We start from the raw sequence: 27918 nt of genomic DNA on the forward strand, positions 1-27918 counted from the left end.
AATGTTACCTAATTTTATAAGTGTATTACTACCTATGCTTCTGCATGCCCTAAAGCCCAGGTATTCTTTTGTAAATGTTTGTAAATATGTTATAATATTTATCTGTAATTATATTAGTTATTATGATAATAATATGAGCTTATATGCCGTTGTGTTCCTAAAATGTTCGTAAATTTTGTTCACCAGCTACTACCTAGACAGGTTAAGAAAAACCAGTTAAAAGAGTAAAGTCAGTATCGAGTTTTAAAAGATTTAAATCTCAAAAACGACCAATAAACTTTTCATCGATATCAGATCGAACCATTTTCAGATACAATCGAGTTATCTCTCGATACTGTGAAAATTTTCTACCCGCTTTTCCTCGAAAACTAGGTACCTACTTACCTATCTAAAATGTAGGAATGTTCATGTTGACTGATACCTCCACATATTTTTATTTTTTAAATTTCGATTACCATGTAAAATTACTCACTTCACTTTTTGATGATGAAATATTAATAGGTAGTAGAAAAAAGGCACCAATTAGCATATTAGTGTTCTTTTTTATTCTATAAAAAAGCATCAAGATAACATATGTTTTTATGTTTTTAAGTAGCAAGCTTGATTCGACTATACAGAGAAGGAATTTATAATAAATTTCATTTGCTTTGCGGGTTTCAGTAGGCAAGATAAGCCAAATTGTAATACTTCTGGAATTCCAAACATGAGCCAAAATTCGCAAAGTTTAACGCGGGTGGCAAAATACGGGAAATCTTTGGAAGGCATGCAGATTTTTTTATTATAATATTAACCTAAAATATGTACATTGTACAATATGTTATAATAATAAGTAAGGAGTTATAGTTAAGTAATACAAAGTATACCTACTTAGATCTGAAACCCGAAATATGCATGGTGGAATTGAATTTTATAGCAATATACCTATTACATTGTAGTTACGTACCAATATTTCATATTTCAATTTCATAATAATATAAGCAAGGATTATTAGAATCTCTTTTATGATCAGCCGGTTTCTAGCGAAGAGTCATAAAGATGCTGAAGCGCTATCGCGCTACAATTTATTCAAGTAATTGAAAATACAGGCTCACAGCTTTACAACGTCAAGTAATAATTGAAAGTTCAAACTACAATAACATCATAGACCGGCCTGACGGGAGAATGCAAGTGCTTTGTTGATTAACTCCCTTTGTTTCAAAATCTCTGCTAACACAATGTCCATCGTCTATGACCACAAATTATAGGACATTTCGCGTCGATCGTAGGTATATAAAGTGGCCAAAGCATGTGTGATGTGAGAGGCTGTGGTATGTCAATAGTCGTAAGTAGTACTGAAAAGGCTGGACAGATTTGAATGAAATTTATTATGTCTTCAGTTGTAATAGATAATAGTTAACTAACTCTACTTGGCAATTCGAAATGCGAGCTAAAGGCTTAGATACTTATATTATTTTTATAATTATAATACACACTACCGAACTCAATTATTTAAATTAAGAATACAATTTTTTTTTTACTTTATTTCAGTGTCGTGAACCACATAATGGGGTGTATCTTTTCAACATAGCGAAGCTTGAAAATATTACGAGAAATAAATAAATATTAATGTACATAAGTACATAACTACGAGAAAATACTGTTTATTTCCAAAAAATATATTAGTTATGTACATTGTACAATGTAAATATCCTGCTAAGAATATATGTATTATTAAATAATATAATAAATATTGTGTAGAGCGTGCGTATAAGAAAATGTGAATGAATTCAAATATTTAATAATTTATTATGTTTTAATGATCATTTTAATATTACATATTAAATGAAATTTATTAAATTTAAAAAAGTTCGATTGTGGTCATTCATATTCTATACTTTATAGCGTCTGTAAGATGAAGAACGTGGATTCGAATCCCGTTGAGTTAAATTTTTCAAATTAATTTTCTTATAAACAAGTGTTAAATAAATTATTAAGTATGAATTTTTAAAGGCTTTTTTTCACTGCGTAGTGTTTATGACCGTGGGCGACTAGCATCAGCGCCATCTGTTGAATATAGTATTAACTTCAAGAGTTGAGCTTCATACTTCACAACATAAAGGTTCTATGTTTTGCAGATGTTGAATCGGGTAGCCTTGCCAGTTGCATACATTGTAACAGTTACATAATTCAAATAATTATGTCATACATTTGGTTACATCACAACTGCTTACATTAACCAGTATTGCTCTTTATTACTTATATAAGGTCTTATCACATTTATGGATATTTATTTAGATAATAAAACCAGTATTCTCATTAAACAATATTGTTTATTATAATATCTTAGTGAAAGATTTAATTAAAAAGTACATAGTAGAAAAACATTTGGTGCAAGAATTATAGATATAGGGGGCACAGGTTGCCTTAGCCTAGAAGATTAAAAAAAAATAATTTAACAGTAGATGTTGGAAAGTAAATTAGTTATTTATTGAATTCACTTCTTCTTCAGGGACATCAGGTTTAAATTTCTTTGCCTGTGATTCCTCATGGTCATTGTTTGTCTCCTCCTTACATATTTCATGTAAATTATACTTCTTGTATGAATAATAATTGTCAACAATGCTTAATAAACAAATGCCCTTTATTATTTCAACAATAATGCATAGTCCAGGATTTTTCAAATCTGCCTTGTTGTTGCAGTTTTTTAGTACAATTAATTCAGCCAACTCCTTAATCACCAAATCTCTAGATACACTGCTATTGAACCTCTTGTTGAAAATAACAGCAAATGTCGAAGACTGCTTTAAGAAGTATTTATCAAAAAGCTTTCCCGCACATTCCATGATATCTGGTAAATTGGCTTTACACGTAGCCATAATAGGCAAGAAGCGCAGCACGTGCCGTGTTTTCTGAACTTTGGTAGCATTCAAATCTTTGATTATAGCTGTACTGAGTTCTTCTGGGCAAGGTAGATTAGTCTTTATGAAAATGCAATTGGATGCACCGGTTTCCACTACTTGAAAACGTTTGTGCCTAAGAGATTTTTGGGAGTTATTTTTAATGGAGTTCACTTCGCGTCGGAGGATATCTCCAATGTCAGTCTCACTCTCTGAATCACTATCAGATTGGTCATCACGATCAGCCGGAGCTACGACAGGCGGTTCCTTATCCACGTCTGGATATAATTTACCGGCGTACTCATTCAGCAAATTGTACATTTCCTTTACACAGTCCTTTTCTCTAAAGTTACATGTGCAAAAGAAACCTCTAAAGCCGGGTTCTAAAAAGTATTTGTTTCTACTTTTCCGAAAGTAATACTTTTTCTTCTTTCTTGTATCACCCATTATAGAGCACTATAACACACGCCCTTCCTCGATTTATTACAACAAATAATACTCAATGATATAACAATTATTACGTGAATTGAATTATGAAATCACATTATAACTTAGCAGAAAGTTCAATATCGCAGCTCGCATTGTAACTGTCTAATTTGACATTTTGACCGTATGTTCCTTAGTTGTCAGTGTCATTGAAGATGACAGATGACGTTTCACAAGATGACGGCATTAGTTCCGTATTTCGCCACGTGCCGAATGTTCCGTGCTAAGGTTCCGTGCATGGTTCCGTGAACGTCTGTGGCATCCACGTGGCATCGTATTCCGTCAAAATATGAATGTTTTAATTTGTAATCTAAGGTTTTAATTTTTAAGCGGTTATTTTCAATCTTGTTTTCAATGGAAGCTGGTTTCCTTCTGGTAGTAATTGACTATGTTTGACTAAAATCGGTCAAAGATGCCGGCCGCCACGGCTCTCTCTCAGACTCTTTCAAAATATGATTAGCACATGAAGGGTTTGACTTTTTACTATACGCTACGTGTGCTAAATTTCTAATTCAAGATGGGCGACTATACCAAATTATTCGTACAAATCAGGGATTTCTGTTAGGGGGCAAATAAAATCCATCCTTCCACACAAATTTTCACGTTTATATACTAGAAGTGGTGTTGCTAGTCTTTCGGGAGCGCCGTTTAATTTGTTTGCGATATCTGCAATCTTTCTGCAATATAGAAATAATTTTTTTATAAGGCCCCGTTTATTTGATAAGGCGGTAGCTACGCCTCTGATTAAATGGAATAAGGAAATAAATTATATATAACATTTGAAACAAATTTAGCTGTAAGTAACTGCAGTAAAAACAGTAGTAACATATAAAATAATTTCTATAAACAGACAAAAACAATAAAACTACTTTTATTTAATTAATAATTGTTTATTTTCCTACTTAAAACAAAATATGTGAATAACATAGACATATATTTAAAGAATATAGTTAACATAACTTAAAAAATGAAATACTATGGCAATACTTTTTGGGGTCAATTTGCATTTCTTGTAAAGCTCAAGTTAAAATTTGTTTAGCTATAAGGCTATGTTCGAATGCAGTATTTTGTTTTCATTATTGTTGGTAAGTTAGCAACCACAGGCTTCTTCTGTTTCGGACAAACAGTTATACTGAAAAAAAAAAACAACGAAAATTTAGTAAAAATCATATTATCAAGCTATAAACTAAATGTTTTAGGTATCGGGTATAACTACCCTTAATGTTATCAAGATTTATTACACCAGAACCATAAAATTTAATACAAATTTGTATTGAAAGTTAATGAAGTGCTTTTTCTGTTAATTCAGTAAACTTTCTTCCTAATAAAAGGATATATATCTTGATCTCATAAATAGTTACAAATAGGTAATATAAAAAATAAAAAACAAAAAAACTTACTCAGAATTATATTCAATCGACGATATTTTTATATATTCAATATAAAGACTTGAAGATTTGAGCAATCTCCATGTCATAGGATTTAATAGATTGGTTTCGTATTTCCATTCCACGATAACGGATAAAGGCGGGTGACCTGTATCCTTGAACGCCATTAATTTCGTATGCGTATCGCCAGGCCGGTAATATTTTCTGTAATAAAAAAGATTAATTAGTATATTTATATCAATGTAGTATAACATTTTTTTTAATACTTGGTTTAAACTATATTTTTTATTAAGGGCTTGGTCTAGTAGTGCAAACAAATGCATCCTGTCATCCTATATGTAAATAATTTGGAAAATCCAAAAGTGCACGCCTCATAATTTTTTTTTAATAAATATTTATTAATTATTATTTTTGTTTATTTAATAACAATTAAACCACATCGAATCAGACCCTGAAAAATGAAAGGGTTCTATTCCTGAGCATACTCAAGCGTAAGAGAAAAAAAAAGACTCGATTAGTAAAGTATTTCGGTCGCTATCGTGTTAACAAGAAAAAGGATCCGCACATACAGACACACGGACGTCCAAGACAGAACTTTTTTAAACTGTTTTTTAACTAGTTTAAATAACAAAAATGACATCAAAAATATCATGAACGTTAAAAATAGTGTTTTTTCTTAATATGTGTGTGTATGTATTATCTTACAAGTGCAATGTATGATACATAAAGACATTTTAAGTTTGAAAAATCAGATGTTTTGCGCGAAGGGACAGTAGTACCCACCTCAACGCTTCGCTTATGAGGCGTGCAATAATACAAATGTACTAAGGGAAAGTTGCTCCACTTAATTTTTAAAAATTAAATCATTCGTATAATTTAATATTCGTAATAAGTACCAAAAATGACAATTTGAAACAATTTTCGTGAAAATTACACCGGGTGATTTTTTTTTATCAGTACACAAAATTTGCGAATACTTTCTATTGATAACTTCAACTTCATGTTTATATAACTGATCAACTTTTACAAAGAAATTTGGACGAAATATAAAAAAAATAAGCTTTCCATACAAAATGCATAACTCTATACATTTTTTTCGACCTAAGTTTCTTAGTGAAAGTTGTTCAGTTTAACTAATAAAACGGATAAACAAATTTTGTATTTAATAAAAAAAATGTAATGTTTGTGTTAAAAAATTATAAAATAGAAAAATACGCAAATGAAAACAAAAGATATTTATTTCTGACTAGCTTCCGCCCGCGACTCCGTCCGCGCGGATGTCAGTCTTCGCGTCTTCTACAGATTTATTATATTATGTATAATATTATATAGATTTATATTGATAAACCTAATAAATCTTTTGCTAGCATTCTGATGCTTTATCGGTTGCACTGGATTTATCTCTTTTTTTTCAATCGCTTGAATGATATAGGATGGGTCCTTGATGGCCGCATCGAATGCTGAAGTCTCGAATCAATCAATTCTGACAGTAGGCAATTTATGTAAAATCCAATAATGGTCCATCATTTTATTTTGCCTAAACGTTACATACTTTTTTATATATTCTATTTTATATATTCTATTTTTAACGAATGATTCACTCCAGTCCAAACAGCAAATAAGCAGACTTCTGCTTCTGCAACGTTTAGTTGTCCCTGAATTTGGAAAAAATAGTCATGATTCTTATCTATGACAAAAGTGTTATTTTTTGCATTGTATTTCAAATATTAAATTTTTTTTTAACCGCATCTTCCGCATTCATGTCTTTTGCCGGAATTAGACATTTAACTTCTACTAGTCCCATTTTCCCTTTTTGATATGGGAGTGTATAAAGTAAATTTTTTAGATATTTCTCGTTATACTTTTAAAAAGTTATTATTGTCATTTTGCTCATTAGGTAAAGTAATTTCGATATCAGTTTTAAGTTTTTTGATACCTGCAATAATAACGTCATAATCGCCTGCACATACTTATCGATTACATCCTGTATACAATCCACCATCCACATTCATAATGTTTTCCTGTCCTCCTCTCCTTTACGCTGTTCACCGATACATTTTAAATGAGTAAATCTGCTACCACTGAAGGATGTTTCATTGTGATCAGCAAATTTTCACCACTGTTGTCGATTATTTGTTTTTCATTTTTAATCAGCAATTGGGAATCATCAGTTTTGTTTTTTGCAGATTGGTGATGTACCCTAACAATACGTCGAAAAGGGAAAGCATCAACGAATTATCGTTTTCGTCCTCTTTTTTTATTCTTCGCATCTCTGTTACTTCTGTTTGTTTAGTTCTCAACCCCACTGAATTTTGATGATGTGATGATAATCCATTCGTTTTAATATTGGTACTTAGAGTTTTTTGGTAGTTTTGTAGTTAGACTAAACTAGAAATGGTGGACTAAATTTGTCAGCGCGTCTGTAAGATCAGAATATAAAACCAACATCCTGTATTTAAGTTACAAAATTAATAATCAAACAACATGCCGCTACGTTGAAAATGACTAGAAGAAAAAATTGAAACACCTCGGATCAATTTTGGAGTAAACAAATCATTTTCCCCGTATGGGGATTTCCCCGGATGAACTTGGGAAGTTCAAGTTCTCAATACAAGTTTATATTATATTTCGTATTTCTCAAACGAAAAATAAACATTTTTGGAACTTCAAAAAAAATATATTATAAGAAAATTTATGAGCTTACTTTAGTTTTAAAGAAATATACATCCCTTTACTGACACCCCGTAAAATAAAGAAATTGTTGCCAATCACCTTTGCAATCTATTTGGTTTCATTAACTTTATGTTCGAAGATAATTTTTTTTCTAGTAGTTACACGCGTATTTTTTTCGTTTATTTTCCATATCGAAATCAAATGTTTAAAAATACGAATATTTGCACAAAACTAAGATAAAAATAATCAATTAACAAAAATATTAAATTTAATGAAGTAGAGCAACTTTCACTTCGGTATGAAGGAAAATCGAGCGTAGAGCACACGTCAGAACGCTCCGGCCCAAGGAGCGCGACTAAAGAAATTCGCTAGGATTTTTCCTTATTATTTTAAATATTTTTTTAATATTTAAAGAATTATCAAAATTCAAAAAAAAAATTTTTAAAGGATTAATACTCATTGGTCTTCAACCAACTCGAATAAATTAATGGAAAAAATAACTTTTAGCAGTATTTATCAATCGATTTTGTAAGGCAAAAAATGGGAAATTTAATGAATTTATAACGCTCTAATTAAGAAAATCATAAGTTTTTCGGCAATTGTATTCAGCAGTTTTTAATAACGACTATATAAGGATAATAATGCGCTGATCAGATTATGTAAATTGTAATCGGTTGCAACGTAGTGAGTGCACAAACTTAGCTCGAAATGATTTTGGGGGAAAGAGACTTATCTTGAAGGCCTGATTAAGGTAACATAAAGTAACTTTATAAATGTGAAAAAATTCACGCGCATTGCGTATATAACACTAATTGATAAACAAGAAAAAAAAATTCAGTTTATCATTTCATTAGCCGGGAAAAAATTGTCAAATAACTTGTTGAAAACGCAATTTTGCTAGACTGCAGCCTTAAGCATCCAATTTATGAAAATTTTGTTTCTTAAATATTTTTAATGCATCTAAATTTTGTTGGCGTAATAATACTAAGATTTCTGTCTAAAATATTTTATAAATATTTGAAAATGCTAAGGAACAATACAAAAATTAGATACTGGGGCGGAAAAAATAAATATTATTCCTCAAAACATTGTTATGCAACTTTCACTACAAGACTATTTTTAGTACGTGTTTATCAAAATCGCGATACTTACTGCTCATCGTTCAGGAATTTATGATCGCTCTTATTATTATTTCTGTCGACCAATGTTATTGATACTTTGCCAACATCGGGCCCGTGGATGTTACTTTCAGTTGAATTCGACACTTTCACTTTCACTTCGTAGTGTACTCCTGTAAATAAAATTATCAGTTAGTTTATTGGTTTGTGTAATTTTTTTATGTAAATAATTTTCTATATAAATAATTTTTAATGCATAAAAAAACAATAATATTATTTGCGTATAGTATACTTTAAATTTTAAAGTACGTACAATTTTCGTTTTTTTTTAATATCGTTATAACCTCAAAGCAGATAAAAGAAGTTAGAAGGGGCACGTGGGCGGGACAGGCACGCATACATTGCTTGCAATGCATAGGCGTTCGCGCATTATATGTATTGCGTTTATTGCGAAATAGTCGCGATTGCAGAGTTTAGTACTTTTAAAGCTATTGCATAGCTTTTATCGCGGGCTTTGAGCGCGGGGACTGAATCCAGAAATTACGTAACGAAAAACCTCACGCTCCCCACTCCGACGGGCGCGGAGGTGTGGCTTGAAGGCATAGTATGCAATAGCTTTACCTCGGCAGTCCCCGAGTGCCACACATCTTTTTTTTTAAACAAATGAGTCCCTATTTCCTTTCTAACCTCTTTTATGTATTCTGTGGCTATACTAATAAAAAAGTTTTCAAATATATTTCAACTTACTGCAATATGGCTTCGTATTGCCAGTTAAAGCGTATAGAGCGACATTAGAATTGGAATCCACTAGTCCGCCCATTTGTAGCCGCTTATACACATTTTGGGAGTGAAGACCCACGGGTATACATAGGTGCTTATTGTCACATGTTGTGCAGTTGCCTTCTAGAAATGCCTGTAATGATAAGTAAGCGGGTTAGAAGTTAATAGTTACATATAAAGTAGAAATATCATTTATTTTTACAAGATAGTGGGCCGTTTTGGCAGATAATTCTTACACTTATTTATTGTATATTAATAAGTAATGCATTTATACAAATTTATCAATATTCTAATCTAATGAGACTTTGTGCATGTTACGCTATAGCGTCGTCGTTCTAGTCAATAACTTTATTAATGTTATTTCTCAGGGTCTAAAGATTGTCTGTTCCAAATTTCATCAAAATGTAGTAGTTTAAACGTGAAAACCATACATACATACAAACCTTTCCTCTTTATAATATTAGTAGATAGTAGAAGTAGAAGTAGATAGATATAACATCCAAAACTACACATTTTAAGTTACATCCTGTTAAGATAAATTCATCTTACCTCATAAGATTTACACTGTATAGCCATAAACGGGCAGCTCGGCGCAATGCTCTCAGTAAAGAAGTCATAACTCCTCTCATGGTCACACGCAACAAATTTCGCAACTTGTTGATACATATCGCCCGAACGTTGGTTCCCCGCATTTTCTGCCTTACATCCCGGTTGTGTAGAACCACCGTTGGGATAGAAATCTACGTGGCCTATCGGTTCTGACATGCCAAAACCTGGAATTTCATCGTTGATATTATGTTAAGTACATAATATATACTAATGTTATAAAGCTGAAGAGTTTGTTTGTTTAAACGCGCTAATCTCAGGATAAATCGAAAGAATTTTTCAAATCGGACCATGTAGCTACTGGTCCCATTTGAAAAATTCTTTCGATAGATTCTTAGATAGCACATTTGTCGAGGAAGGCTAGTTATTAATGTGTGTGTAGATAAGAGTCACGCAATAGATTTCTCCGAACATACGAATAGCGACATTATTGTTATATTAGTGCGTGTGTGTGCGTGTGTGAGTTATTTGAATCAACGGGTTGGCTTTGTGGGTAGGAATTGTTTATTTTTTCCTTGTTAAATATATTAAACAAATTAACTACGCCCAAGGTGTCCATCGTTATGTAATTTTTTTAGAATGCACAATAATATAAATTCATAAAATAAATGAAATTTTTTTTAAATATTTTATGAACAATTACAAATTATTTTTAAAGCAATGCAATAAGTACCTGAAAAGTACAGCGGCATCGCATTACTATGGATAATATCTACATATTCAGCATCAGATCTGTCCAGTCGTACTAAAGTGACCGTATTACTGAAGTATGGCGCCGCGGGGTCTAGACCCGTTATCCGTCCTAGTTTGAGATTAAATCTCTGTAATAAAATAAAAACAAATTTAATAAATCCTATCTTAACATACACCAATCAACAAACAATAATGTATTGATATATCACACGAACAATTATATTTATTAGCACTTACTTTTTGCAGGGAATGGCCGCAATAACCGGCTAAATGGGAACCAAGGGAATGACCAATAAAGTGAAAATTGTTCAAGTTTGATAAGCCCAGCTCTATCTGAAATAAACATAAAACCTATGAATAACAGTTTGAAATAAATACCATACTAATAAAATGGTTATTTCTTTTTTGTTTAGTAAATTGACTCGATTCTCGAATATATAATTCATGAATAGAATAACTACGGTGTGAACTTAATTGTCACATCTAGCTAAATTATTGATAATATTATTCGGACAACTTGTATCGAAACAGTTAAAAATATGTACCTACCAGCTTTCCGCCCGCGGCTTCGCCCGCGTTTTCAAAGAAAAACCCGCATAGTTCCCGTTCCCGTGGGATTTCCGGGATAAAACCTATCCTATGTGTTAATCCAAGTCACCCTCTATATGTGTGGTAAATTTTATTGTAATCGATTCAGTAGTAATTTCGTGAAAGAGTAACAAACATCCATACTTACAAACTTTCGCCTTTATAATAGTAGTAGGATGAATACTTACATAGAATGTATGTATAAGATGTGCCGTCATGACCCCCACAAGTCGTATATTAGCTACAGCTTGACCATACGGTGGTTGGGAACCACGCCGCCAATCCACTATAGTGACTGTTGCAGCTTCATTCCCTTCTAAATTGAGAAGCGCATCTGCCATGTTTTGTATCTGTGAAATAGGTATAGATAGTTAATTTTTAGCCATGAAGGTAATATAATCGATGTTAAGCTTTTAAGTTTGCAAATTTAATCATCATTGCAATTTAATTATTAAGTGTATGTCTGCACGATTGACCAACTTTCCATATGCAAAAAAAGTGTCAAGGGTCATGAGATGTTCGCGTCTTTGTGACCACACTTTCAGATTTATTGTGTTTTTATTTATGTTTTGAATACATATCTAGAATAATTAATAGAAACTAACCCATAGTTTATGACCTCCATCAAGGAACCCATGAGAAATAAAATAAAAAGGTCCTCTTGGATCTATATTCGCATTTCGAACTTTTTCTACATCTGTAGCTTGTAAAAGCACTGGTAACTTTCTATTTCTTCTTGTAAACACAGCATACCTATAATAAATGAAAAAAAAAACATCGATTAAAAATTTCGCAATGTTTTTTTGTTACAGTTGATACTTTATCTAACCCTTCGCCCCTTGGGACAATTTCGTATACCGATACGCATCAGTCCAAAGGTCGATGTTTATGTAGAATAAAGTACACTGCAAGTAATTAGTTAACGAGTTTATCATAGTGATAATACGTCACAGTGCAACTACGGGACGTAAATATTTGTTGTGATATTTGTTTAGTCTTCGTATTGATAGATCGATGTCACGGACGAGCCCCCTTTATTATCAGGGACGACACATTGAGTACCTACATAGATAAAATGTACTGGGAATACCAGGGTAATGACAAAAAGTATCAACTAGCAATAATATTTAGATCCGCTTTGTTGGGGGCGTGGCTTTCTATCATTTTATTAAGTTTAAGGGCCGTGGTCTTATATACCAATAGCACATATTTTATAATGCTAGTACCATTACTAATTCAAGTTCTTAATTCATGAAATGATGAATTGGCTTCATGAATTTACCTACCTACGTGGTACTTTACTAAAGGATTTTTTTTTCATCAAGACAATTCGAAGTATAAATGTAATGCCCAACGGCCGTCATGGGTGAATCGGCTACGTACGTAAGCGTACGTGTTTCGTATATATTTTGGACTTTCCAAAGTTTTATACTATTCATAATAATAATTAAATTGATTTTCCTTCTAACAATTTATACGAACATGATGATCATGGACTGATAGATGACTGATAGGCAATTTCAACTTTCAAGTCACTACACCGACTATAATTTGAAACTTGTGATACGGCGTAAGAGTAATAGTCCAGGAGGAATCGGCGCATGAGTACCGAAAACTATTCCACCTCAATTTTTTTACGTGATCCTCTTCAAATTGCCCTACTGATGATATAAATGCATGTTGCCATGGGGCAACCCGGTGCCATATTGTTTAAACCGAAATTGTTTAAACAATTGCAAGGAATTGTTATTTTTCAACCGGACAAATTTTTTTTATATTTTTTATCGAAATACCAATAAAAAAGGTCCAATTACTTTTCACGATAAAGTTAATATTTTCAAAGATATGAATTTTTTAAGGTTTGAAAAATCTCAAATTTGGGTACTTTCGACCCATGAAAAATATATTTAAAAAAAAAATAATATATAAGTAATATTTTTTTTTCAATTCTCTATACAATAGTTAATAATATTGTTAATAGAGATTTAAGAAAATTTCATTGTTTATATCTGTTTTTTAATTGTTAACTTCGCGCGCTCACAAATAATATAAGTTGCATACTTCTATGTGGTTGTGATTCAGAAGACTGTAAGAATATAATATATAAAAATAATATTGATAATAAATAAATACTTATTTTTAAATCTTGTTTTATTATTTCATACTTCTCCATCTATAACTTTCGTTTGAAGAAGTTATTCAATGTAATTAATAAGGTAAAAGACCTAGTTATTGACACTTTAAATTTTATTTTAGTTAAAAAAAAAACAAATCAATTCTAATAAATTAATAAATATAATTTTTGAATTAAAAATTTTAAGATCTTTGGTTTTTTGAGAACATTTCATTCTTTTAATTAAAATCAAATTGCGAGTGTCAAACAACTAGGCCAGTGTCAATAACTGGGTCTTTTACCTTACTTGCTGTTTCAATAACAAAAAAGTAATATAAACTGACAAAAAAGTAATTTTAATTACATGTTTCAATTTATGCTTAAATAACTTTAAAAAAATTGATTTCAGAAAAAAATATATAAGAAACAAATTGTAGACAATTTAATTATTAATAAGATTGCTCTCTTTAGAAATCTTGATAAAGTTGATAGTTTTTAAGATAAATGATAAATAATGATTCAAGACACAGAGAGGCCGATGCAGCGCATGAGTAAGAGAGAGACGGCGATACTTAAAGGTAAGCGGCGCGTACTTGTGAGCGCGCGAAGTTAACAATTAAAAAACAGATATAAACAATGAAATTTTCTTAAATCTCTATTAACAATATTATTAACTATTGTATAGAGAATTGAAAAAAAAATATTACTTATATATTATTTTTTTTTTAAATATATTTTTCATGGGTCGAAAGTACCCAAATTTGAGATTTTTCAAACCTTAAAAAATTCATATCTTTGAAAATATTAACTTTATCGTGAAAAGTAATTGGACCTTTTTTATTGGTATTTCGATAAAAAATATAAAAAAAATTTGTCCGGTTGAAAAATAACAATTCCTTGCAATTGTTTAAACAATTTCGGTTTAAACAATATGGCACCGGGTTGCCCCATGGCAACATGCATTTATATCATCAGTAGGGCAATTTGAAGAGGATCACGTAAAAAAATTGAGGTGGAATAGTTTTCGGTACTCATGCGCCGATTCCTCCTGGACTATAACGTCTGGACTCTGCTCTGAGATAAATGAACATAAATAGTTTGCAAAATAGTATGAATAGGTATAATAAATATAATAATTGGACATATAAATTTATTTGTTATCACTTAGTTTATTTATAACTTGTGAAATTCTCAAGTTCTACCGAAAATAGATTTCCTCAAAGTGATATGATATATTAGTACATAATTAAAAAGAGATTGCCAATTTTCTTTTGTGAATTACATAAAATAAATATAATCTAAATCCTATATAGCGAAATCGTTACTAGAATAATTTTTTATTTTCAGCCGAATTCAAAAAAGGATGTTCTCAATTCGACTATATTATTTTGGGTTTGTTAAACCTGTGTGTGAACCGATTTTGATAATTATTTTTTTATTTGAAAGCTGGTGCCCCCAGTGACGTGATCTCATGTAAATTTCGTTTAGTACTTCAATTTAAAGGCGAATTAGCTTTTTTTAATAAAAAAATATTAATATAATAGATGGATGGAGTAGAGTAGGTATGGACTATGGAGTACAGTACTTTCTACTCCATGTCACAAGAGGCTGCTGAAGACCAGTGTTGTATAAAACCCTTTTTTGTCAGCAACCAACGAGCCGCGCAGTATTCGGTTTATTTTTCTTAATCCTTGTACATTATTTAAATTATATTACGATTTTTTGTTACTGTTTAATATGCGGTTTTCATTTGTTTATTAAATAACAATACAATTATTTTCATTCTCTCTTCCTGCTATTGTAACATTTAATTTTACTAAGTTAGTTGTCATTACTCTTTTGAGATTTATCGAAAGAGCAATCAAGGCTACGAAGTAATTGAAAAAAAAAAATGTTTTTATTACCTGACTCCTAAAGATTCCGGCGGCGCAGGAAAGTTATTATCTGGGCGGTGCTCCGTCCAAGGATAGGCTTTCGAGAAACACCCGTATACATTGTAGCAACGTTCTATCTCTGCATCCTCTTGAAATATTAAATCAATTTAATATAACATATCTTTATTTCATATATTTATAATAATTATATTCAACTATTGTCCGGCACAATACTACATTGTGAAGACATCTCATTACCATGCAGATCATGCAAATCATACTTTGAAACTGACTAACCGTAGAAGGAGCTCGGGAAGTTGGTCACATCGGTCGAATTCTGCTTGTCCATTAAGACCATTATAGTTTGGAGCATCAAAGTTGCACTTGTCCTATTATACATTTTTAATTTTCACGCGAACTTTCGTATGGCAAAGCACGTGTCACTATGGACGATAACAAAACGTGTAATGTAATGCGATCTGTGTCTGACCGAGTATCGAATAACGCTCTTGTTAATTGTCCGATTGTCAGCGTAATGAAATGTTTTCGAGACGCTCCTTGTTTATATAGAATCATAAATGCACTAGACTCATCTGCTTGGACATTGTTACCTAATAGATCCGCATCGCTTCTAGTTCGCAGACGTTCCGGGATATGCCGATAACAGAGGTTACGACGTTATCAATGAGCGGTTATTTGTTAAATATGATTGACGCACGAGAGGTCTGTTAGTTTGTGAAGCACTCGAGTAATTAAATATTATTAGTGCAGATACACTACGGGTTGGACACACGCGGTATCATGTACGCGTGACGATAAACTATCTTGATAATTGGGATAGCAATATAAAATATTGTTATGGAAATTACTATTTATAGCACATATTAATTAATTACAAAGTAAAGGTGCTCATTTTATTTTTCGTAATTGTTTAGGTATAGATAGCTGTTGTTTGTAAATATCATTTAGGGATCTACCTTAGTTATCTTCGCAGCAGGGCACTTATTTACGATTTATAGTAAAAATAATGATGTCACAATCGTCATTGTATAAAACAAACAATAAAGCGGACTTTGTTGTCTTCATCTTTACAATTTTCTGATAAGTAATGTATACTAATTAGTAAATTTGTTTTGTTTTTGCAAAGTTCATACAACTGTGATAATTCTTCATGAAAAAGAAGTTTTATAAACAGTGATTTGCAATAATAATACATAGGTATAGTTGCCGGCACGTAACTTGACAACTTTTTAGCGTAGAGGTGGAAGCTTGCTCATATAAAAATGTACTAAAACTTGATGCACAAACTTCCCCCACTACGCCACTTTTTGTCCAAGATGTTTGCCGGGCGCTATATCTACCATGACTACGGTAAACCTAAACAGGATTTTTAATAAGCAGTTATACTATCGAATTTTCTGCATACATATATTATTATACAACTATAAATTAATAATCATATAGGAAAAAATATTAAAATCACTTACATTAGAAAAATACATTTATTAATTATTTATTTATGTCTTTATTTATATCTTCTACAATGTTCAGTCTTAAAAGCTCAAAATAAAAATTACTTGATCGAAGTAAACACGCAATTATCAAAACAAAATCTCATGCAAAAACGGTCATCTCAAGTCTTTTACAAATTCATAAACAATCCACAATAATGGCATTGCGTCGAGACTTTTCTTATCAAAATTATATAAAAATATACGCAAGTCGTTTCTATGCTTTTTTTCCTAAATACATACACAGTCATTTAAAAATGAAATTTTCTTTATAGTACACACTGTACTTCCTAAAAACGTCATATACTGAAAAAGGATCAGTCATCAGGCCAGAAAATAAGATTATTAAAATAGCCGGAAAACATAAGAAGAAGCATACATATTTTATAAACATAATCGAAATTTTACAGAAAACGACAATAATATATTAGCCATTATTAAATTACCTTATACAAAAACAATTATTCTACTAATTTATTACATTTATATTACTTATAAAGCGTTATAAAATACCCATTGAATTTTCCTATAAAATAATTAAGAATTGACTTTACGTGACTTATTTTTCGACGGCGTTGAAGAAAAATTACAAGTAAATGTTAAATCTTCATTAAAAAAGTCCGAAATAGACATGGCATCGTTTTTATTTGGGGGCGGAATAATTCTGTCAATATCGTCGTTCAGTTCATTTTCCTTATCATCAAATTTTACGTCAGAGAAATGATTGATAGTAATTTTTTTATTAGAACTCTCATTGGGATAGAACTGAGTACTGTCCGTCGACGTTTCGTCTTTGAAGCCACTGTCGACTCTCATCCAATTTACGTTGGAAATTTCCTTTAAAGCCGTCTTACTACTATTACCCTTAGTTAAACTAGTGATAGTCAATTCTGAAGGTTTTATGGCACTTTCATAATAACTAGAAGCGTAAAAAGTATTTTCGTTAAATCCACTATCGACTTTCTTATAGCTTGAGGAAGAGTCACTTGCTACTTTTGTGGTATTTTTAGAACTGTGCTCGTATTCCGACACATTTTCAGTCAAGAATTTGAGATCAATGGTATTAAAGTCTATCTTTTTGTCCTCCATGCTAAAAGGTATATCAAAATTATCTAAACTACTATCTAAGGACATATGCAACGGGCTGAGTGTAGCCTGTGCACGTATTTTGCTAATTTCATGGGCGACATTAGTCCTTCGTTTGCCCTTAATGGGAGTTTCATCTAATAAGTTTATTCTTGTGGAAGACTGGATATCATGAGATTGCCCCTTAAAAGAATCTAACTTAGCTAATTGTTTGACATTTGTGTCCAACCATGTCACTTGTTTTCTGTCTGGTGAGGTAGTTTCTGATCCTGCCAAAATAAATTCATCATAAATACCAAAAAAATCCACATACATACATATTACATGCATATATAAATTTGTATTAAAAACTTACCCTGTGAAGTGTTATGAAATGATTCGTCGACACTCATGTCCATACTAAAATCTAACTTCTGTACAGATCGACTGCGATGCAAGCTCGACATACTGAGACTGCGTTTTTCTGACAACGAAGATCCTCTCTTGTTTTTAGGCGGCGAATTTTTAAGTGACGTGCTCCGTTTTAATAAAGATTTATTTGGTGTCGTTTTACAGAAGCAGACGCCATTCTTTTCGCAAACGATACAGTCGAGACATGTTGCCATAGCTTCTGATTCCGGTGAGGTGAAATTGTTTTTCTAAAAATATTAGAAGTACGTAAGTACATTGGATATTTAATTTTTAATATATTTCTAATATTGTGACATTCAATTAAGTATAACTTCATTTCACATAATTAAAAATTACTTTCCATTCCCTTTTTAACAATAATGTATAGATTCAAACTAAATGGCGGCTCGGAGCATCGAAAAAACAATTTTAGGTATTAGCGGGACGTTAAAGGATCTGTGCGCACCCGCACTCGTACCTGCACCTAAGTTCTGAACCGCTATTGAGTTTGAATCGAACTATACAAGTTTTTGAAAGACAAGCATGCTAACAAATCCTGATATTTAAAATTTTGAAACTGTTTGACTATAGATCATGTCAGATACATTCCTAACACTTAAGGAGCCGACCTACCACACCATCTCATACCATGACTATGAACGTATTAGAAACAAAAATAAGCATAGCATGGACCACGCCCGGCTCTAGAATGTATGTATCGCCATGCATTACAGGATTCGTATAATTTGTCTGCAATTACTAGCATATTATCAGTCAATGTTAATCAGTTTTTGTCTTCCAAATTAAAATGGAAAACAAAAGTGCTTCTTACGTGTTTAGCTCATGGTAACAAACTAATGGGAGAAATAGCAACATAAATGAGACAGTTTTAGAATGGTATTATATGCGTAAACAGTATTTTACTACGGCACGGCGCACTTATACGCAGCGGTTTGGCAACGTCGCATGCCCAGCTGAAAGCGTAGCGCGAGCAGTGTTGCTTGGTGATGGAACAAAGGTCTTAAAACTCGTATTCATAGTAATCATTTGTTAAGAAACAAATCAATAGGTTGAGTATTGGCTGTCAAAATTTTGAACGAACGAAAAACGTTGAACGTTGATTAACTGTTACTCAACATAATATGTATTATGTTTCCCACGAAAACAAGGCTTTATGCTCTATATGAAATATAATATACATTTAACCAAAGCACACTTAATATGGTCATATTACGAGATGGTGTAAGTGCATGGTAGTGCATAGTATGGTGTTTTCACCATTGCAACAATGAGACAAAAACTTACCTCCTCATCGCTAACTTTTGTTACAGGTGAAATCGATGATGACGCAAGTGAAGACGATGTCGCTGAACCTTTGGGAGTTCTGAACTCAATAGGACTGAAACACGGTTCAAAGTCAACAACATCCAATATTTTATTCCTGTATGGTTTATGTTTCGACCCAGCTTGCAGAGGAGTCCCAAATGTGCGCTTCATACCTTTTGATATAAAGTTACAGCTCTGGAAGTAATTGTTGATTAATGGTACACATTAATTTCATTTTACAATTAAAAGCAATTCTATTTTCAGGTGTATTTTATAGTAAAAAAATGTGTGCGTGTACTAGTTTACACACGTAAGAAGTGAAACTTCTTTATGACCTTATTTTTCAAAAAATAATTTACTATATGCAACTTTACAGAAATACGTCGAATCACGCGTGGCAGGGATAAGAAAAAGATGGCACGTAATGGAAAAATGTCACGCGTAACGAAAAAATGTTACACTAAATTTTTTTCCAACCCCAATAAAGAAGTTTCACTTCAAAAAAATAAAAATATAAATGTATAAAATATCTACACATAAAACCTTTAATTTATTCCCCTGTCATAATCTGAATTATAATTCACAAAGAGCGTTCTTTTTACCATTTGGAAAACAAAACATATAGGAGATGCAATAGTAGAAATAATGTTCAAATATTTTCATTGTGGCATTTCTTTTATATACAAAATGCCTAACTTGAAACTGAAATTTGAATATATCTTCTATAAATATATTTTTCTCTTATATTTAAGAGTTGGTTTTTACTTCTTATAGGTTGCAAGAAAATACCTTTGGAAATAGATTTTTAATCTATTCTCCTCATAATTGCGAAAACACAGAATTAACAATAGCCTGCCACATAAAAATTACAGTTTGCAGGACAGCGATGTTTTCAACATTAATAAATGCAAAAAAGACATACTTACCAAATCGGGGCTGAATATAACTGGTGTGTGTTCTTCATAGCTAGAGGGTGACCGCTTTTCATGACTTACATCTTCATCTGTATGTTCCGAGTCATCATGATCACTTTGCTCCTCAAAGAACAATGTTCTACGCAATGAACCGTTTGCTGTGACTTCATATTCATCAAACATTGCTTGTTCCTGGAATTTTATGCTTTATTTGAGCTTATGTATTGATTAGTTATTTATAATAAAGTAAATGTGCCTAATATGTATTTATTATTTAGGGTTCTTGTTTATTTTTAATCTTTAAATAAAAAAATCACAAGTGAATAATTTATACCACAAAATTATTATTCTTGTGATGGAATACATTGAGACAAAAATAAACAAACATAAATTAGTCTGTAAAATATCTGTTACACATAAAATAAATTAATTGTCCAGTAATGATACAACAGTTGACCCTTCTCCTGCCTCACTAAATTGAACAAGTCAGTACACAAAAAAAAATATTGTTCATTTTACAATATATCAGCATTATAATAAATAAGGTATTTAAAAGCACAACAAGAAAACTAGTTAGTTGTTTTATTAAATAACAAATCCCAGCCCCAATCTATTGAAATTTGAAACCTTGAATGAAAAAATTGTTTGATCATTAAAATTTAAACATTAGCTTCAATCATATTATATAATTAAGCCATGCCCAACAAGTTCTTATACTGATATAATATTAACTAGGTATACCAACACATATTAATACTTCATATACAGGAATTTCATAATGCCACCAGGGGGAAATTTTAGCCAAGGAAAAATTCAATTATATTTTAAAGGATGAAAACTGTATTACCTATTAGATTTCTGAAAATTAACAGTTAAGTTTTCTATCTACAGAATAAAGAGTATTCCCTCCTTGGCATTACAAAATTCCACCCTGTATATAATTAAAGATAACAACAATGTCTTGTTATTGTTATTGAAATAACATAATGACTAATCACCTGTGTAAAAGTGCAGAATGGTTGTAAAATGCTCTCTAATTCAGGAGGGAGTGTTGGTGGTAATGTTAGCGTTGTTTGAACTGAAACTAAATTTATTTGTTATAATTAATGAAACAGCAAAGCAGTTAAGTATTAACATTGGATTTATAATCACTTACCACTTTTCACAAATTTTAACTCTTTCACAAGACTAGATACATTGGAACTAGAATCTGAAGATGTTGCTTGTAATAAAGGTTGCAGTTTCTTTGATGATTCCATGGGACTTGGTAAAACTAACTCTTGGGAAAAGAATCTAAAACATGAAAAAATAATGTAAAAAAGTGGCATCAACATGAAGAATAAACAATCATCAGGTAATGTACTTCAAAAAATTACATTTCCTATATTTTGATTTATATTCAGTTCAATGAACTTGTTAATGTTAAATTAAAACTTAGGGCTATTTGCTTATACAATATAATACAATCTACATCTAGTAATAGTAAAATGAATATTATTTTTGACGGACTCACTTCTCAGTGGCTTCTTCAGCGATCTTCTCCAACGCTGGATCTGGGGACGGCTCAAACTGGCTATTGCATACGATAATATCTGTAGGAACTAAGGTACATGCTTGGTCTATGTCCCATCGAAACGAACCGCTCGATTTATTTTTGTACATTTTGCACATACCGGGGCTGTATAAATATTTAAGGGATTAATGTTATACCACGATTTAAAAATACCTAGATTATGTACTAATTTACAATTTAGAATTAATAACAAACCTGCATATTGGTTTATGAAGATTTTCTACTAGCACTTTATCAAAAGGATTACGCACTTTATTTTTCTTTTGAGGTGTACATTTATTATTTATATTTGATAAATCTTCATTTTTGAAATCACTCATTTTGAACCTAACGAAATTTAAAAAATAATAAACGGTAAATGCTCCAATTTGGCATTTGTGGTTTGACACCTTAATTTTTTATATCGCCGAGGCTATGGATATGGTTGCAATAAGTAAGGACGGCATAGACAAACAGTCTAAAAAATAAAATACCTTTTATGAAGTAAAAACTAAAGAGAAATCAGAGAAATTAATAAAGATATTATTACTGCCTCTTTGACGAAGTGAATAATGGTGGAATAATGCGTGAGATTAAAAAAAAATGGGAGCCCTAGATTTAATTCCAGGAGGAGACTAAAAATATTCCGTGAGAATGCATCCCTATCTTAGATCATTAAGTAATGGATGGAGTACGCTGGCAAATGTTCTAACTAAACTTTCTGCTGATTTTGGTGCGGGGAGGGCAACTCACACTATTGAAACACAATCACACATTCACAAAAATAATTTGTGTCACGAAAGTCGTAAAAATTTACGACCTTTTAAGTGACGAGTTTTTAAATTCAACTCTATCCCTAAGTTTATAAAGATTAAATTTGTATTTCATTCCAAGTTGTCTCGTGGGGAGTGTGGTTCAATATCGCGTTCTAAATTCAATTTTATAACTTAGATCATAAAGATTAAATTTGTATTTCTTTAAAAGATAGTCTCGTAAGGAATGCGGTTCATTATCGCGTTTTAAATTCAACTTTCTCTCTAAGTAGATAAAGATTAAATTTGTATATTTTCTTTCCATGATAGTCTCGTCTCTTTCTCTCTCGAAACATGACTCGATTATTTGTCAGTAGGTCTACCATGAGTTTACGCACACGATACTCGCTAGCGATTGTAGTAAGCGGTTTGTATGAAATTTGGTACAGCGCCCCCTAGTGTGCCGTATTAGAACTAAAAAGCCTACCATGAGGTGCATTATAGTATACTACAGTAGATAACGTATAGTAAACTATAATACACTCGCTGTAGTAACCATACAATTTTTGCACCATGAGTTCTAATTTTGACATATGTCATAGTTTATAACAGCTATTCGATGATAGATACGTCATTCACGGAAAATAATCTCGTGAACTATTCACGTTTACTATTGTAGTTACGTCAGACGATTTAACTATGTCAACTCATGGTAGGGGTAATCATATCGCTAAACGATACATCGACGATTATTAGAAATTGCATTTAATTAGAAATGTACGTTAAAAAATAAAAAAATATACACAAATTAAAGGTTATTCCATCTTTTTTAATATTCGACATGTTTGAATTGCTTCTGCAAGACTTGACAGTGCAAAACGGCATTTTTAGCGGAGCACTCGCAGACGTCCTTTCGATGTTTTACGAATACGCAGAGTGTTTGTAATCGATTACGCAAGTAGTTTTTATGAAAGCATAAGATTTTTCGATTCGAATAATCTTATACCTCAGCAAAAGGGGAAACGCCTGCGAGTGTTATCCATTACTTAATGATCTAAGATCCCTATTGTCAGTAATGAAAAAAAACCAGTGAAAGTGTAGGTAAATTGAAATTCTATCCAATAAAACAACAATAGGGCAAAGAAATGTATTTGAAATTTTGAATAAGAACCTTGGTAAGTAAATTATATTTAAATTACTACTTAGCTACCCTCACGTACACAAATTAACAATAATTTTAAAATTATAAGCTCTCGGACTTCCGAGACTAAAGTCCGGTCGCGGAGCAGAAAGAATTTCGTAAAATGATCTCTTTACCTACTGACAGTGGTCACAAACATTTTTGAATGAAGTTCAGTTTACATGAAATATTTGGAGGAGAAAATGTTTTTTACTAATTTATTAAATAAATGTCCTTTATTCATTTACAATACTTATTAGTTAGTTACATTTTAACTTTTTCAATAACCACGATATATTATACATATAAAAAAAGTGTGCATGTACACACATAAGAAGTGAAACTTCTTTATGACCTTATTTTTCAAAAAATAATTTACTATGTACAATATTACAGAAATACGTTAGTCTAACACACGATTTCGACTTAGGCGGATTTTGATTGGACATAAAGAGTTTGAGGTTTAGACCCAATTTCACCAATATTTTCTAAATCAGACATTTATTAATCAAGCTTCAAATTAAACATGTATTTTAACATCGTTGTCAACTCTACAGGTCCCAAGAAGGAAATCTAACAGCCGATTATCAAATCGACCATTAACTGAGCGACTCACGAATCATTCATTCGTATTTTAAACCGCCCGAAACAAAATGTCATAGTTGACAATGCCGTAGTTTCGCACGTTGGGGCTATTTGTTCTAGTTGTATAATAACTGTCATGTTTGGTAATTCGACTAAATTGAAATGTTCTAACACAGTATACAATTTAATAATCATGTAGAAACTTTTACGTTTGCTGGTTTATATGTCAAACGATTTGGTCGTTACCATGGTTACAAATGTTTGATGTTATTTGGAGATTGTTTTGTTGTGATTTTTCTTGTGTTATTTTAATTTTATTTTGAGTTGAATAAATACAATAATGTTGAAGAAAAATCGCGGTTCAATTTCACTTGGTCGAAGGTAAACTGGATCTGGTTGAAATTACGAAAAAAAATTCGGAGTCCGAAGGAAAGTGCGAGAGATCTCATACTAGAAGAGCAATTAAAACAAGAAAAATAAAGACAAAGCAGCAAGATACATTTAAAGTAAATTAATAGTAAATTCTTGTTTGTAATAACCTAGTATCTAGTTGGTATAACCTATTTATTGAATGATGTTGATAGGTACAATCTAAGGGTACAATAAAAATGTTTTATAAAAACACAAGTTTTATTTATTTAGGTAACATGAAAAATTACATATTTCTATAACAATGTCACATTTAAATTAAATTAGGATCATCATCATCGTCAGCCCATATACTTTCTCACTGCTGGGACATGGGATTGGTAGTGCTAACTTAAACTTAAACACGGTAAGGGATCAGGTCATTATCCACAACGCTATCTTATGATATGTCGGTTTCCTCACAATGTTTTTCACCACTGAGCCATCACTGCACTGCACTACAGGAAGCAGTTGGTCTGTAGGTGAAACTGATAGATTCCTAAAACAGAATTTAAAATTAAGATAAGTACATTTCATAATCATGAGGAGGCCTGAGCCTTACCTGAGTAGTGGTGAAGTTTACATTTTAAGTACCTATTGGTATTCAATACTAGATTTGACATGACTCACAGGATTATTATGGTTTAATTGAAAATAATACAGTATGTAGGAAGGAACCTTTTATGCACATAAATATAAATATTACCTCACGAGATAGTTTTACTTACAGATCCGACGGTTATTCGAGTTTATCTTCAATTAATTGCAATACTTCCAAAACCGATTGTTTTGATAAACGAAATCTTGTACTAAAATCAACATCATCATATTCTTCGAAACAATGACGACGTCTTTATAAATTCTGGGCCGTCGCGGTCGCACTATATAATCCAAATTATAGAAATCATCCAACACATCTTCATTTACAAAAATAAAATAGTATGCAGAGTCCATCTTGACAGCAAGAAAACTTCAAATCATTTTTTCTAATCGCTTGTTAAAAATTTAAAGAGCCTCTATGCCACGGGTTAAATATAATGCCGTGTTAAGGAAACTAATCCTCGATTAGGTCATGGTGGGACACTCCCTTACATTGATGTCCCGTTAAAAGAGTTAACAGCGTGTTAAACTAACTAACAGAGCTTGATGAAACTGGGCCTTATTCTTATAAATTTTGAATTCACAAAATCATAATTAAACACCTGACACCAATCAAGCAAACACAAACCTTACGCTCTCAGGTTAAAGGTTTACAATCCCTAAGGACGGCGGTCATTGCACCTGTGCGAGCAAGACACATTATTTTTACAAGGGAGTGACAGTGACAGGTAATAACAGGTTAATGTACGAAATTCTTCCTGCTCCGCGACTGGACTTTAGTTGTCTGGAATAATAATAAATCGATTTGTGTGTATGTAAGAGAAGTTAAATTCCACTTCCATACTACATCGCACCCAGCAATGCAAATTAACAAATATTTATTATTTTCTATATAACTTACATAATCTGTAGTAATAAAAATATGATGACACTTGACAGTTGACACATTATGACATTTGATACATCAAAATGACACTGACAATAATGTTCGTTGAATTCAGAATTCAGATAGGTAAAATATTTTAAATTTCAATCATAATCTTATTTAATCGATAATAAGTTAATAAATACTGGACATCATTGGAATTTTGTATTTAGGTTATATGTGGAATTTATATAAAGTAACTGTTACAATCGAAAGGAGAATGAAACACTTTTAAAACTTCTGAAACTTTTTAAGAACTTGAGAGATAAGATTACAACCAAGAAAGGTGTAGTCAAGTTTTATCGACATGGATTGTAATACAAGTTGTGAGCCAATGGATATAGATTTAAGTTCAAATTCTGTAAATGCAATGGACATATCATATAATGACCCTGCTCCGAACAGAGAAGAAAATACAACAGAGTTAGTTACTTATTCAAATCCGAGACTATCTACATCATTTAAAAAATTGGTGGTCCATCTGAGTGAAACTAAATCAAATTCCAGAAAACGGACGCAATATATTTACGTATCAGGAATAATAATACTGCTGTTATCATGTGTATTATATCAAATAAATGCAAATTTTAAATGTCATAGTAGTCTAAACATTGAAAGGATAAGTAATAAAATTTCAAATAGACTTTATGGACAATCAACTGCTTCATATAAAATTGTTAACACTTTAAGAAGTCATGATAAGAATAAAATTTTGATATTGTATGGAGGGACTGGTGTCGGAAAAACATTAACTGTGTCATTAATTTTAGAAGATATCATGAACTTCAGCAATGTTTATCATTATACCATGCCAACTTTTGTGGACGTGTTCACAACAGACCTTCTGTTGGGATTAACTTTGTGCCAAAACTCTATTGTTGTAATTGACGATCTTAAAAACAATGATACATCAAAAATTAAAGATAAGTTATCAAATTTACTCACCAAGACTGAAAATTTAAATAAAAATATAACAATTATATTAGTTTATAATTGTGATACAACAAATGGACAATTCTTGTCTGAATGTATAACTTTGACAAAATCAGAAATGAAGAGCTTCAGTGAAAATGACGACAATGTAATAGAATACATAGAATTTGATAGTTTAAATGAAAGTACTCTCAGGAAATGTATTGAATATGAACTAAGAGGAAGAGATATTAGTGAAGAAAAATTCAAGTATATTTTAAAAAATTTCAATGTTTTTCAAGATGGCTGTAAAAGTGTTCACCAAAAAATGAAGTATTTGAACATATTATGATTTAAAGGTATGAAGGATTTTATTAAAGTTGTTGATCAATAGAATGTTGTGTTATTTTAGAAGTAGATAAGTGTAATTAATAGGTAATTATAGTAGTGAAAACTTATGTAAGTAATAAGTATGTAGTCTTTAGTCAGTGTAAGTAAGTAAGTTTTTAGTCAGTGAATTTGAATTTTCTCTTGATTTAGTGTTATTAGTAGAACAAGGATTGTGATTGGGTAACTTTTAAT

At 31.5% G+C, this 27918-nt stretch overlaps 4 protein-coding genes and 1 long non-coding RNA gene across 5 annotated transcripts in view; 2 read left to right on the forward strand and 3 right to left on the reverse strand.

Annotated features, from left to right (window-relative positions):
• Positions 1–27732, forward strand: part of LOC149484550 (uncharacterized) — a 46015-nt gene extending 18283 nt beyond the window's left edge. Inside the window, exon 2 of the mRNA XM_089700740.1 lies at positions 26512–27732. Within this exon, the coding sequence (XP_089556866.1) occupies positions 26732–27688 (957 nt within the window). The 5' untranslated portion in view covers positions 26512–26731 and the 3' untranslated portion in view covers positions 27689–27732. The remainder of the gene's footprint in view (positions 1–26511) is intronic.
• LOC149484549 (uncharacterized) overlaps positions 1–27918 on the forward strand; it is a 163123-nt gene that overhangs the window by 58807 nt on the left and 76398 nt on the right. The window lies entirely within an intron of this gene.
• On the reverse strand, positions 2290–3475 carry LOC149484552 (THUMP domain-containing protein 1 homolog). Its single transcript, XM_089700717.1, has one exon. It carries the CDS (start codon positions 3321–3323, stop codon positions 2457–2459), a length of 867 nt encoding a protein of 288 aa, XP_089556843.1. The 5' UTR covers positions 3324–3475; the 3' UTR covers positions 2290–2456.
• Positions 4280–15929, reverse strand: LOC149484553 (pancreatic lipase-related protein 2-like). The gene is made up of 11 exons (XM_089700732.1): positions 15493–15929; positions 15226–15343; positions 11814–11961; positions 11397–11558; positions 10858–10953; positions 10601–10748; positions 9871–10094; positions 9289–9454; positions 8576–8714; positions 4763–4954; positions 4280–4494 (listed from the first exon to the last, which is right to left on the reverse strand). The coding sequence occupies exons 1-11, from the start codon at positions 15593–15595 to the stop codon at positions 4410–4412; spliced, it is 1581 nt and encodes a 526-aa protein (XP_089556858.1). The 5' UTR covers positions 15596–15929; the 3' UTR covers positions 4280–4409.
• Positions 16717–22413, reverse strand: bora (aurora kinase A activator-like protein bora). The gene is made up of 8 exons (XM_089700731.1): positions 22191–22413; positions 21936–22100; positions 21579–21715; positions 21421–21506; positions 20435–20614; positions 19488–19703; positions 18148–18430; positions 16717–18061 (listed from the first exon to the last, which is right to left on the reverse strand). Exons 1-8 carry the CDS (start codon positions 22313–22315, stop codon positions 17244–17246), a joined length of 2010 nt encoding a protein of 669 aa, XP_089556857.1. The 5' UTR covers positions 22316–22413; the 3' UTR covers positions 16717–17243.

Source organism: Colias philodice, chromosome 11 (genome assembly GCF_061535455.1).
Source record: "Colias philodice isolate Cphi_HAF_F1 chromosome 11, ilColPhil1 Martin Lab GWU primary, whole genome shotgun sequence".
In the NCBI taxonomy this organism is placed as follows: Eukaryota; Metazoa; Arthropoda; class Insecta; order Lepidoptera; family Pieridae; genus Colias; species Colias philodice.